The sequence below is a fragment of the Phalacrocorax aristotelis genome, chromosome 1 (assembly GCF_949628215.1).
Source record: "Phalacrocorax aristotelis chromosome 1, bGulAri2.1, whole genome shotgun sequence".
Lineage (NCBI taxonomy): Eukaryota > Metazoa > Chordata > Aves > Suliformes > Phalacrocoracidae > Phalacrocorax > Phalacrocorax aristotelis.
In genome coordinates, this window is record NC_134276.1 from 14748517 (window position 1) to 14763878 (window position 15362).

The window sequence follows — 15362 nt, forward strand, 5'->3', positions numbered from 1 at the left end:
TAGAGTTAACTTACTTCTTTTTAACAGCTTCAGCTCCCACTTTCCCACTAAATCAAATGAAGAAAACAATAATTATTACCAAGGGCCAAGAAGTTGTCATTGAGTGCAAGCCACAAGCCTCTCCAAAACCAACGATCACTTGGAAGAAAGGAGACAAAGCATTAAGGGAGAGTAAGAGGTCAGAAGCCTGTTTGGTAAACCAAATATTCTTTTACCATGTTTGATTCTGTGATAGAATATCAAAAAGAGGAAGTGACAAGTACATGTTAACATGGGTACGGCACAATTTTTTTGTCAAGCTCATTTGTCTGAGAGCAGTGCCTTTATTGTTTCCACAACATTGAAATGAAAAGTTTTAAAATCATTCAGAGGTGCAGACAGATGAAAAAAAGTTATTATTTTGGGTTTTTCCTCTAATTTCTGTTATTCAGTTCAAAATGTTTCAAGTACACTGTAGAGATATTACAAATTTAGTGTATGAGGGTATTAAAAGCATAGAGATTGAGGGAGTCAGGACCACATAAAATATCAAATGTGCTTATAATTTTAATAAGGCAGATTTGCAGCTTGATCACAATGGAAGACTGTCTAAGAATAGCTTTAAAATTATTCAGAGAAGAAAAATATTATTTCATTATAGAATTTAATTATACAAGTAATTTCTGTACTCAGCAGCACATCTGTTTAACAGAATATGTTTTATTAAACAAGTTCTGTCCAGCTCTGTATGTTAAACATCCTTTAAGTACTGCAGGTTAAATGCCAGCTGTAATTGCACTTTACAAGATTGTATGTCTGTACACAGGAACAGTTTTGCCACCCTGCACATGGTCTTTAAGTACACAGAGCAGTCTTATCTCCTTTCTGGTAATGTATGTGAATAAACCACTTAAAGTGACTTGTACGGCATTAGTCAAAGAGATAAAAGCAAGGCCTTTCTGTTCATTTGTGAAATACTGATGAAAGCAGTAGAGCGCATCTGTCCTCATTAGCTGCAAAAGCCATTTCATCCAGGTGAGTTTTATTTTCGTCTCATGCCATTTGCTTTGTTCTGAGAAGGAAGAACAGGTAACTTTTCATGCCATTTTGGCTTTTTGGGGGCCAGAGCAAAACACCATTATATAGAACATTTTTACTAACAGATATGAGTTGTATGAAATAGTCTATATATGTCTTGTATACTATAGTACATATTGACAAAATATGACAGAACGATATTACAAAGATGCTGATAATGTAAAATTTTCTGAGACTGATGCCTCTGTGCCATAGCTACACAGTTAACTGTTTTCACTATGTGACCTTTTCCTCTCATCTCAGCAAAACTTTCTATGGTTTCTCTGATCACCACATGTAAATCACATTTTAATCCAAGACCAGTAAAGTATTTTTGTAATTACTTGATGTCTGTCCAAACATAGCCCCACTCTGAAGTTAAAATCTCATAAAAATAAGATCTGGAACTATATTTTTGCTCTTTGCAGCTTTTGATACTTGCTTATTTTGACAGAGGATGGAACAGGAAATGATGCAACATGGAAGATAAAAAGCTGCTTGAACTATTTCAAATCTTTGAAAGACTTGGGTTGTGTTTAATTTAATTTTCAGTCAGCTGTTCAGGGAGTATCTTGTGTCACTCAGCAGTTTCCCTGCATCTACTCTTTATAGAGGGGTGGGGGTGAGGGGGATATCAGTTTCAAGGGAACTCAGTCCTGCCTCTACATACAGTATGCTTTAAACAAACAACAACAATAATAGGGTCTGTTTGAAGAGGACATGAGGAAGCCTATCGTGATTTTGGGAAAAGAAGTGTAAATCAATAGTAATGTGTATGTTTCGGGCACTCTGAGAAGGAACCATTGGAAGGCAACTGCGTAAAACATTTTTACATGATGATGAGCACATCTAAATACTTTAAAAAGGAGCTTTTTTCATAGAGTGCTGATAAAAATCCCAGCAAAAAACAATTAGGTGTTGTCGTGTGATGAGTTTGCATAGAATGTTAAGCATTTAAAGATTTTTTTAAAAAAGCATTCTGATTAAATAATAAGGAAGGGCAAGGATAAGACAGCAGAATATATTTTTTTCTTTTCTGCCGCAGCTTATTCCTCTTCTAGTGTTCTTGTACCAAGTGCATGTTGTGTTTTATTTTTGAAAAGTCTGCCAACCCAGAAAAGAAATTTGATCCATTTAGACACATCTGTTAGAAAAGTCTCAATACGAAAAAGACCTTCCCCTTTACAGAGAAGAAGAAATTCCATATGACTAGTGGATCTGCTGTCATACAGTCCACCTCTTCCAAGCTGAGTTTCCTCCTTAGGTGTTCCTCCATATAACCAAAAGCTGGTTGACAGAAATACCTCAAGTGACTTTTCCATCATAACTGAGCAGAAGGATGAGTTTGTTTCTGTGGGACTTGTGGCTGAGTACAGTTCTTGCTGCAGTCAGACCTTGACTCCAGCTCCTGGAATTTAAGGCAGTCTGAAAGCCTCTAATGTTTCAGTTTAATTCAAGAGGCCAAAAACACTCACCAGGCAACATAACTGTGGAAAGAGCCTTCCTGAGCTCCCTCTCTTGGTCTGTTTTTACCTTTGAACGAATTACCCAACTCAAGGTCTTCATATTCACAGTCTATCTATGCTAGGTTTGCTCTCCCTGGTGAGCAGCCATTATTCTGAGCAGTCAGACCATTTCATTCCTCTCGGAAAGCGTATGTATATTATATCAGCTCTTTCAAACTGGGTTCTGAATAAGTTGCAAAAAGAGCAGGATATTCTATGATTCATTTCTCTGTTGTTGTTATAAATGGCCTCCTGTTTGTGCACCACACAGGCAGAATATGACAAGTCATCAGTCGCCTAAAGTTTTTTCTTTGCTTAAGGCTCTTCAGATTATGACTTTCAACATAAATTGTCCTTAATAGAAACTTCATCTAAAATACTTGGGAACTTAAACACTCAACTTTCTGCCACCAGCTGATCCCCAGATTCCCAAGTGGCACTTTAATGATCAAAAAGTTGTGAAGAGAGAAAATGCTGAGGACATTAAGAAAGAGAAACTTCATGACAGAAACTCATGTCTTTCTGAGAGAGTTCCACAAGTCACTTCTTTTCAATTTTTGCATAAATCATGGTCTAATTTAGCCGTGGCAGGCTCATAATGGGAATTAGATATCTGGTTATAAAGTAAAAAAGGGAAACAATTATAACCTCGACTAAATAATAAAAACAAATGGCAAGATCAACCCTTCACAAAAAGTTATCTGTGTAAAAAGCAGCACTGTTTTACTAATTGACTGTATTACACAACATGAATTCTAACAACACAGTGATTTTGGCCACACTCCTAAACAGCTTTTACTCTTTACTCATGTTTTCTTACAGAGAACATGATTAAAGTAACAATCTAGTACCTATCATGCCTGAAATGTTTTCTGCTTTGTGAACCTTAAGCAAGAGATTTGCTTTTCTGTACCTATGGGTGCAGTCAGGTCTGGTTTCAGTGATAAAGTTAAATAGCTGAAGTTTCCTTCCCTCAGGCCTCTTGCTTTACAATGAAAAGATTTAGGGATCTGATTCCAGTAAAAAGTAATCCCTTTATTTCACCTGGGTATTTTTTTGCTAGATCATTTCCCTTGTCAGCTGGTCACACAGACGCAGGCATGCATGTGCCAGAGCAGCCCAGGAAGGGTTGGAGCAACTGGCCATGGACCAAGGCAGGTGCTCACAGCAGTGGAGTGTCCAGGAGAGCACACAAAGCAAGTCTCACATTTCCCTGCCTATATATGCTGTACACAAGGCAGATGATTTACCTACACGAGAAAATTAAAAGCTGCCTTGTAATGTTGCCTAGGACTGCACAGGGATGCAATCAGCTATGCTGTTAAGCAGTTAGTCCCTGGCTAGATTTTAGCCTGCATCAAGTGGCTGTCCCCAAGTAGTCCTTAGGCATCTTAGGAGTTTGTGCATGCCAAAATCCAGTCCTTCTAGGCTGTCCGCATGCTGCCATCATGTTTTAAAGGCTAACAGCACTTAATAGGATGGAAACAGTTCTGTGATAGCTGGCTTCAATATATGGAAGGAGTATGCCTATTTATTTTCCAGATAGAGAAATAATCACTGTTTAAGTTGTGCAGCACGAGTCTTACCTCAGCCAGAGTCTCTGTGCATTATCACTGAATTAGTCACACTGAAATAGTGACAAGATAAATAATAATTACTGTCGCTCAGTGACAAGTTACCATATAGCAATAAAATGTTTTGTCTGTAGACACCAAGTCTATTTTTAAATTAGGAAGAAACAGAATGTTAAAGAAGACATTCCCAAGGCATTGTGGGAAATTGGTTAAATGAACTCAGATTGTTTGGACTGAGAAATCTTGTCAGATTCCTAAATAGGAGCATATTCTTTGAGTGTACGTTTTAATTCATAGCACTGTAAAGGGCTAAACTATAAGCGATGCTGGATATTTTGTTAGATCTACCAGTCAGCATCCATGATCTGTCTGGAGACTACAAAGATCATCTACACATGGGCTGCTAAAATTAATTTTGCACTAGAAAGTTACCTTCCCAGGGAATATTCTTCCTTATCTGTCATAAATCTAAATTAGTTAGGGTGGCTTTTTAACAGATTATCACCTATTGGATGAAGATTTAGTGATCTTAGTAGCTATATTATGAAATTTATTATTAAATTTCAAAATTTAAAGAGAATTTGTGATGCATTTGACATCTTCTTTCACATTATATTCTGACATTCTCCAGTCTGTCAGTCTTGAAAATCCATGGACTGTCAGTATTTGTATGCTAATTTTTCCCAGAAGAAGAAGTCTATGCATAATTTAAAAAAGTAAGATATGCTTTGCAGAAAATTGAATTGTATACAAAAACTTAAGCAAGTTATTCGATCTCTAGAAAAAAGTATGGTGGAAACTGGTTTTCTAATGGGATTAGTAACAAAAAAGAATGACAGTAGTCTAGAAAACAAGAAGCTACAGTTAATCCACATAGTCATGACAAAAAAATAACTCTCTCAAGGTCAATGATTTTTAGGCCTTTGTCTGATTCTATGAACAGATTTCAATACATAAATGACCATAAACTTACTATCAAATCAGAAGCTTCAATGGCATATTTCTAAGCAATATATGGCAATGAAACGACATCTTATCCAGAAAACAAGACACTTCAGGTCAGAACAAGGGATATCTGTCACGTTTGCACTTCTGCATATTTTCAAGCAATGTAGAACATCAGTCTTCATGGTTGTCAAGGTTCAGATTTCCTCATGAAAATTTTATACATATTTATCTATAAAGCAAGCCAAGCTATTCCTTTATTTAAGTAGTATGGCAATTATTATTTAAATAATATGGCAATTAGTATCACAAATCATTATTGCCCTATTAGTGATAATGAGTTACATTCTTTGTCTTTAACATTATCAATCTCATATTCTCCTTTGGGCTAGGGGTTAATTTAAAATAACTTTAAATTTAATGTTTCTCTTTAATAAATGATAGAGAAGAGGCAAGAATTTCAAAATATTTATGAAAAGCAACAAGTTGAATGATCCATCACTGCCTGTAAATTGTAGACCCATTTACCACTGTGAAAGAAACTATTTCTAAAATGATCTAGTTGTGTGTAACACCAATTTTGCCATGGCAAATTACTAGCATCAGTGAAAATCAGATTACTGTGTTAGTGACTTCCATGAAAGTCGATTTTCTACATACCTATCTGAGATTACTGTATTTCTTATTTTCTATGCAGTGGCTGTATACAGCTGCTATCCCTACAGCAAATAAATGAAAAGAAAGTCAGAGGGAAAAGAATCATAAATATGATGTATGCAAGAAGGTTAAAAATATACCAAGATTTCTGTTTAGCAGACTAGCCTTGAAAAAAGAGAAAACACTCTAGTAAGAGCAAACAATTGAGGTGTTTCATATTTGTGAAGACTTTTAATGAGCATTCGTCAACTTTGCCCTTCCCTTCTTTCCTCTTACTAAATCCTTTTTAAAAAATTATATCTGTAGTTTCTGTTTTTAAACTTTAAGAAATTATATCTTCCAAGTTAATAAATATGTCATTTTTATCATATTATTCAAAATATTTAGTAAAACTAACACCAACATTAATATCTGTAGCATTTTGCTGGACGTAATATAATACTATGCTTTTTTTCTTTCCCTGCCACCATAACCTGTCATCTCTGTACAGTCATTAATATGCCTATTGTATTATGCTCATTGACTATTATCTCTTTGCCCATGTTCACAGCAGACATAACCAGCCTAAAGCTGGGAAATGTATAATTTAAATTTTACCACAGTGTCATTAAATTAACTGCGCAAAAGCCATTGAAACATCCTTAAAGGATTAAAAATTTACAGTTTCTAGGTAAAAACTTGGGATTAGCTATGAGAAAAGTGTGTTATTTTCCTATGTGTGAATTAAGGTCACAAAGCATAAAATCCCCTCATTACATAATCTAATATTGTTGGAAAGTGATGATATGGTATTGTACCAATATAATAAAGTGATATGGTATGATAGAAGTATGATTATGTAGGAATCAGAAAATGCACCTTCTGAAGCTGCTGTTTGATGTTGCTTCCTTAGGGCTTCCATAAGCCTTTCAGTTTTACAAAGTTCTCAAACCATAGAGCAGAAAGACCTTCCACTTCCCCTTTTTCATTAGTTTTGTAGGAACAACCTGTGATTCTGTGTGATTCTTTCAACATTCTTGGACCTATGCATTACGGATTCTTTGGCAAGAACAACTACCACTATTTGAAGGAATCTCTCTAAGACTTTTCACTGTTTATTAACCTTACTTTTTATCTTTGCATTTTTGCAATTTCATATCATCTTCCCTTTCCTCTGCAAAATTTTCTTTAATGTTCAATATGTGCAACAGCTACATAACGCCAACAACATCATCTGGTGTAGTTCATTTGTCACTGCTAGGCCAAGTGACATATACTTAGTGATAATATATATTTGGTTTTTAAAAGAAACCCTTTCACCCGTGGGACATTAACTCTTCATGTTTTTGAGTTTAGAACTGACAGGTTTCCTATAGCTTGGCTGGAAAGTTATCGTAATCCAAAAACTAGTAAGTCTTTCCTCAAAGCTTCTTGTCTAGTAAAAATCAAAAGACAGCTCTCCCCCCACCAAAAAATGCAAACATATGTTCCAGACTAGAAAAAGCCCCAACAAATCTACAAATAATCTCAGCCTATTTTGAGCCCATCCTGATCCCTCTAGCTACAGAAATGACATCCACAAGTATCTTTGACTCGTTGACAACTTCTGTTTTCCTGATATAGTAACACACACCTTTTCTTTTCTACATTTTTTTTATATAGACAATTTTTTAAAGTTTCCTTTCTACATTTCTGGTACCTCTTTGCTGTGAATGGTTATATCCTTTACTAACAAGGCCAAATCCAAGTCTTTCACAGTCTAAAGCAAAATGTGTATCTATGAAAAGCTAGTGAGTAAAGACTTACTATAAACAAAATATCACCTCTTTTTTTATTGATCTTTTCTTTATTTTCTTTTTCTTTCTCCTATTTTGTATTGTTCGGTTACATTGCAGTTCTCCTGGAATGCATGACTGTTATAGAATCACTGAAATTGGATAGGATTTCTAAAAAACATCTAGTCCAACACTCCATTCAAAACAAAATTAACTGCATCATATTTCTCAGTAGTTTGTCCAGTCTAGTCTTAAATATCTCCACGGATGGAGATTCTACAACCTTTCTAGTCAGCTTATTCCAATATTTGGATACCTTTATTGTATTTTTTTTTCGCCTTATATTTAGTCAGATATTCCAATTTCTCTCTGTTACCTCTTATTCTATACATCTTCAAGTTCAGCTGTCTTATAGAATCATAGAATCATTAAGGTTGGAAAAGACCTCTAGGATCATTAAGCCCAACCGTCAACCCAACACTACCATGTTTCCTAAACCATGCCCTGAAGTGCCACCTCTACATGTCTTTTAAATACCTCCAGGGATGGCGACTCCACCACTTCTCTGGGCAGCCTGTTCCAGTGCCTGACCACTCTTTCAGTAAAGAAATTTTCCCTAATATCCAGTCTAAACCTCCCCTGATGCAACTTGAGGCCATTTCCTCTCGTTCTATCGCTAGTGACCTGGGAGAAGAGACCAGCACCCACCTCACTACAACCTCCTTTCAGGTAGTTGTAGAGAGCAAGAAGGTCTCCCCTCAGCCTCCTCTTCTCCAAGCTAAACAACCCCACTTCCCTCAACCTCTCCTCATAAGACTTGTTCTCTAGACCCTTCACCAATTTCATTGCCCTTCTCTGGACACGCTCCAGCAACTCAATGTCCTTCTTGTACTGAGGGGCCCAAAACTGAACACAATATTCAAGGTGTGGCCTCACCAGTGCCAAGTACAGGGGCACGATCACTGCCCTGCTCCTGCTGGCCACACTATTCCTGATACAAGCCAGGATGCTGTTGGCCCTCTTGGCCACCTGAGCACACTGCTGGCTCATGTTCAGCCAGCTGCCAACCAGCACCCCCATGTCCTTCTCTGCTAACCGTCATGTTAGCTGCTAGAGGCAAAAGTCTCCAGAAGGCAACCCTCACCAGCAATAGCAAGCTACCAGAAGATGCCAGAAAGAGGTCTCAAAAGAAGATGGGAACTGTAGCAATAAAAGCTAGTTCCTGCTTGCTGTGCTTTGGGAACAGTGTTTTTTCTATAGCTGATTTTTTCATTGTGTATTTGTAGTTTTTTCATCTGGGATGGGAACATACTCTCAAATTACTTTTTTCTCAATACTGTCTTGATCACTTCATTTCATGTCCACTGCATATCTCTAAAGAAAAGTTTAAAAAATATCACTTTTTATAATTGTCCTGTGTTATAAATCCAACCTAAACTAAAACTTTGCAATTCTTTCATTAGGGAAGAGAGGAGAGAAATCCCTTTACTCTAATGTCAGCAATAGCTAAGTGTTGGAGAGGGTTTATAACCTTTGGTAAATATTTGACCTGAAGCTTGAATCTGTATTAAGCAGTATATGGACTTGGACTGAGGTTTGTGCAGAGTAGTGGCTGCTCTGCAGCAGGCTGATGGAAGAGCCAAACAAGACTGTAGGACATGAACTCAAAACTCTGCACTTCAACAACAGTAACATGCATCACCCTAGATTTCTCTCTTCAAATATGACTTAATAATCTGTGACTCACTTGTGTTTGAGGTGTGGGTCCAGTTGTTCTTCTCCACTGCAAAATTTTCCTTTCTGCATAAAGTTTACCTTTTATGAATAGCATTTTTGGATTTTAAAGGCATTGAGCTGAAAAAAACAGGGCATTTCTTTGAAGGACTCTATTTTCTCTGCAGCACAAACCATACTGTTGTTTTAACAATCTAAATCTTAAACATAATTTAGAAGTTTAAAATCTTCTTTTAGAATCTGTAATGGATACTCTAATTTTCTTTACAAAAGAAAAGCATCCTATGTTCTCATAGAAAAGTAAAACAAGGCATCAAAGCCATGTGTCTGTAAGCTGCTAACATGTATTGAATATAGCATGCTATTTAACACAGACATATACAGAATATTTTACAACTCAGAAACTGAAATCACTTATACTGTAAGCAAACTTTCCAAATAATAAAGCTAAAATATTATTAGCATTAATGTACCTTTAATTTACCTTAGACCTTAAGTGGATTCAGGCAAAATTATGCTAAACAGTTCACATTCTATGACTGACATCTCTGCAGACAAATCTTTCTCAGCCTATCACCTCATTCTAGCATTTCTCCTCATTCTGATTTCATGTATCAGTAAGCTCTGAACAATCCAGGTCTCAGAGCACACCATGCACTAACTTTGCTCTGACAAACTTGTAATGGGAAATATAATACTTATTACATTTTTTTCTAGGTAAAAACAAGGGAAGTAAAAGATCCTCTGTGCTTACATTGCCTGAGTTATGTGACAACAGAGATGTTGTTTTTCACTGTGAGTTTTTGATTTTAATGGCAATTAGCCATAAATGGCACATATACTTTATCTCTGTACTGAATATCCTTTACATGAAAAGTAGTATTTGTGGGGACTTAAAATTCCTCGTATTTCAAGAGCTAAGTGCGGCATTCAGAAAGGTATATCTGTTGAAGTATTTATCACCATATTCCCCTTAGTCGTGATTCATTTTATCCTGAATCAGTTTTTCAACGCTTCCTCACTTTTGCATGCAAAGCACGGAGTATTATTATAGTCATGTTGTTGTGTTTTGTTAGGGGTTTCCATTCTGTGCCCATTTTCAGGATCAAGGCCAACACAATAGTTCTTTGTTGTCCACTGAATACCCACTCAGGGATATTGTACGTCTTCTTTGATATTCCATCAATACACAGCGGTTTCTAAACTCAGCCTTGAGAAAAGGAGGCTCAGAGGAGATCTCATCACCACGTACCAGTCCTTAAGGGGTAGCTACAAAGAAGATGGAGACTCCCTTTTTACACGGAGTCACATGGAGAGGACAAGGGGGAATGGACACAAATTGCTCTTGGGGAGATTCCGATTGGACACGAGAGGGAAATTTTTCACAGTGAGGACAGTCACCCGTTGGAATAATCTCCCCAGGGAAGTGGTTGACTCGGCCACTTTGGACACTTTCAAGAGTCATCTGGACAGAGTGCTGGGCCATCTTGTCTCGACTGTGCTTTTCCTAGAAAGGTTGGACTAGATGATCCCTGAGGTCCCTTCCAACCTGTGATTCTGTGATTCTGTAATTCTGTGAATGCTCATGTCCGCTTAAGGGACTCATGCGATTCAGGCTGTTGAATTTAAGCACATGGGCTTTCTCCTTTAAGACATGATTCCTGGTTGATGTTTGACTTCTGCATTACGGCTCAATGGCACTTTCATGTGACACTGACTTAAAATCATACACCAGAAAGTATAATCCAGGTTTTGTACCAAAGAGAAACCCTTGTGTCTAGTAAAAACTCCTATAAAAAGAAATACTTCCAACTACAGCTCTAAATGAATCCTTATGTATTAAAATTAATTTATTCCTTAGCAAAGGGTTTCCTGTTGTGTTAAATGTAGTTTGCCCTATAACATTAATGAAAAAAGTTGTTACTGCATAAACATAATTTTGAAATGAACTAATTCAGACACTTCCAACAGGACCCTAGAGTGTAGAGAACTGTGTAATAAAACTGACTGTACATAGGTCAGAAAATAAAACTGGGAACACTGTTCATTTGCAGATCGTATCCTCAAGTTTTTATCTTCTAATTCTGTAATTAGGCCATTTTAATTTAACCCATGTTTCTTAATTTTTGCTTATGAGTGTTGGGTTTTGTGCTTTTTTTTTTTTAAATGTAGATAATTTGATTTCAGAAATGAAGTACCATTTTAGGAAATAAGACATAAAATAAAATAAAATAATAAAATAAAATAAAATATAAAATAAAATAAAATAAAATAAAATAAAATAAAATAAAATAAAATAAAATAAAATAAAATAAAATAAAATAAAATAAAATAAAATAAAATAAAATAAAATAAAATAAAATAAAATAAAGACTCTTACCAAGTCTTTGGAATTAAACTCACATAGGGATTATTGTGGCCCTTTTTTTATGACACTTATGTGGCATTTGCTATACTACCATTCACACAGCTTTATAAACACATAAAAAGCATATTGCCTATATTCAAAAGTATTGAACTTGTGGCACCATATTCTTACCCTGTCATCTGTTTGGTCTCAAAATCCTTGATTGCACAAATGGCCTAGCAATAGGTAAGCTCTACCTTGCTGGTAGCTCCTCTCCAGGTTACCCCTTTTCAGCTCATCAGTTTTGTAAATACATTAAAAAAAGATGTTCTGTTTACCCCAATGTATCATCTGATTTCATACTCAGAGGACCAGTCATCAGTTGCTTTTCTTTCCACGGAGAACACATTTCTTTTCAGAGCCAGGCACGTGCCTTAGTAGTACATATGGTTAACTTCTCAGTGATGTGCGGTCAGCTGAGAAAAGCCAATGGATAAAATGGATAACTTTGACTATTATCTCCTATAGTTTGAGGGCTCCTTTATTATTCTCTCCAGACCCTTCACCAGCTTCATTGCCCTGCTCTGGACACGCTCCAGCAACTCAATGTCCTTCTTGTACTGAGGGGCCCAAAACTGAACACAATATTCAAGGTGTGGCCTCACCAGTGCCAAGTACAGGGGCACAATCACCTCCCTGCTCCTGCTGGCCACACTATTTCTGATACAAGCCAGGATGCTGTTGGCCCTCTTGGCCACCTGAGCACACTGCTGGCTCATGTTCAGCCAGCTGCCAACCAGCACCCCCAGGCCCTTCTCCACCAGGCACCTTTCCAGCCACTTTTCCCCAGGCCTGTAGCGCTGCATGGGTTTGTTGTGATTCAAGTGCAGGACCCGGCACTTGGCCTTATTGAACCTCATACGATTGGCCTTGGCCCATTGATCCAGCCTGTCCAGGTCCCTCTGTCGGGCCTTCCTACCCTCGGGCACATCAACGCTCCCACCCAATTTGGTGTCTTCTGCAAACTTACTGAGGTTGCGCTCAATCCCCTCATCCAGACCATTCATAAAGATATTAAACAAGACTGGCCTCAACACTGAGCCCTGGGGAACACCGCTCGTGACTGGCTGCCAACTGGATTTGACTCTTTTCATCACCACTCTCTGGGCTCGGCCGTCCAGCCAGTTTTTAACCCAGCAAAGGGCACACCCATCCAAGCCATGAGTCACCAGCTTCTCTAGGAAGATGCTGTGGGAGACAGTGTCAAAGGCTTTGCTGAAGTCCAGGTAGACAACATCCACAGCCTTTCCCTCATCCACTAGGCGGGTCAACCTGTCATAGAAGTAGATCAGGTTGGTCAGGCAGGACCTGCCTTTCATGAAGCCATGCTGGCTGGGCCTGATCCCCTGGGTGTCCTGCACATGCTGGGTGAGCTCACTCAGATGAACTGCTCTGTAACCTTCCCCGGTACCAAGGTCAAGCTGACAGGCCTGTAGTTCCCAGGATCCTCCTTCTGGCCCTTCTTGTAGATGGGTGTCACATCGGCAAGCCTCCAGTTATCTGGGACCAACCCTGTAAACCAGGACTGCTGGTAAATGATGGAGAGTGGGTACTTTCAGTACTTAGGCAGTATCAGAATGTACTATTGACAATCACATTTCTCTCTGCGTGGGCCTTCCCAGTAGTTCTTAAAGTAACTGTGTGCATTATGTTGTGAGCACCGTAACGAAGGGTCAGACCTTATTACAGCAAGGAGGCTGCAGACAGACATTGCCCCACCAACCCCATCTGGGGAGTCCTTGGGTAAGAGAACAGCTGGACGGTAGACTGGAGAAGTATTTGAAGGGAAGGACACGGACACATTAAAATTCTGCTTAACTTTTATGTGGAAGTCAAAAGAAAAATATGCAGATTTCCTCAGGTAGAAGAAAGGATGAAACCTATATAATTAATTGTGCCTTAAAAGCACCTGAAAAGGAAATATTTGATGACAAAATTGCTGTCACCTCTTGAACTAGCTGAGTCTTCACTATGGTACAGATTCAGCAGTTTAATTACAGAAGCAACTAAAACATTTCACTAGTAATGTTACAAACAGCAAAGTTTGCACTCACATCTCCACGATACACATTTTGAGCAAAAAACTGAGGAAAAGGTAAAAGAATGTTGGGATTGATCAAGAATAACTCATCAAAAAAAAAAGAAGTGGCTCTTCAGTGAACACAAAGTGCAGGAGAATGTTCTCTGCTTTAAAGCTCTCGATCCTGGTATTCAGAAGAATTTTTATTTCTCCTTAAATGTTGAGGACAGGAACTTCATATTCTAGTTTGTGGCTTAATGTTCTTTAGTACGATGTTGAACCTTGCTAGGAAAAAGAAACACCTGCCACACTTTTAATGCACGTTCTGGAAGCTTCGAAATTTCTCTGCAGCTACTATTGTTGTTATAGCAGGGTGATTGAAAAGATGAGTTTTGATGCCCCAGGTTCTTAACAACACTCCGCAGAGCTCTGTGGTAGATTGCTCTGCAGCATTATTATCCATGTACTGTTAAGCTGGATTTTGCACTTAGCAAGTGGAGGATTTTGATCAATAGGAAGGATTCTACACAAAGGACTCTGTGGATAGGCATTAAAGTTACTGAGGCAACTAAAAGAAGTCTCAAGGAGTCTTGACAAATTATAAGCTGCCGCACTTGTCACATTCTCAGCAGCAAACTGACCATGAGCAAAGAACTGCCATCAGAAAAGGCCAAAATGAGAGACAGTTAAAGTACTGCAAACTGGCACCTTTTTCACCCTGTAGAAAATATCAGTTTCCCATTAAAAGATTCATAGGCTGAATGATGAAGAAACAGAAATGTCTGACTGAATATTATCCAAGCTGATTATTTTTAGCATTTAAAACTACTCCAGGGGATTTCTATCCTAGGTTTAAATAGAGAAAAAAAAAGTAATATTTCAATGAATGCAAATTATTCAAAGTCAAGAGAAAAAGATCAAAGAAGGTGAAAAATTGAATTCAGGTAAAATTGGAGGATCACAGATGTTGAACAGCCACCTTGCTGGTCATTTCATAGGTTCATTAGTTTTTAGCCAAAAGGTATTGGAACATAGCATGACTGATCTATATATAGTCCTTTAATTTCATCTACTAACATCTGAATTAAGATCAACAATTTCGTAAAAGCCTATTTCATAATCCAAAGGCAGAAAACTGAATGGAAATTAAAGGAACAAATAAAATTACATTTGTTCTTTCCCAAGAAATTTTTTTTTGTTATAACAATTCAGCTACCAGAATTGTGCAGATAACACACTTGATATGCATGGTGTCTTAGCGTCCATTGTGCTAGGCACCATTCAAGCACATGCAGTTCCCAGGTGAGGATGCAAGTTAGTGCAATGAATGATGTTTATGTAGGTTTGGAGTAGGTTTCATTCTTTGTGGAAGAATGCAATTCATTATTTACATTCCAGAGGTCAAGATGAAAAGCTTGTATTTTCCATGTGGAAAAGTTGGCACTGGCTGTTTGTCCCAGGACACTTTGCTTGTCATGAGAAACAAACACAGCATAATAAAAGACTTTGAGGTATTATTAGTGGCATTAGTGAGACTGGTATTCAATATGACATGAAAATAATGGAAATATTTTCTCTGACACATGCTGAAGCTCACGTCAGATCCTCTTCAAATGCAAAACACTGTCCATAAAAGAGTGTAGGATTTGATAGGCACTTTCAGTGGGAAAATGTAAGTGCATTTCTTGGTTAAATGTACAATCCAAAAAA

At 37.6% G+C, this 15362-nt stretch overlaps 1 protein-coding gene across 2 annotated transcripts in view; it reads left to right on the plus strand.

The window, feature by feature from the left end:
- CNTN5 (contactin 5) overlaps positions 1–15362 on the plus strand; it is a 673925-nt gene that overhangs the window by 545932 nt on the left and 112631 nt on the right. For both annotated transcript variants that reach the window (XM_075081792.1, XM_075081802.1), the window contains one exon: positions 28–178. In XM_075081792.1, the coding sequence (XP_074937893.1) occupies positions 28–178 (151 nt within the window). The remainder of the gene's footprint in view (positions 1–27; positions 179–15362) is intronic.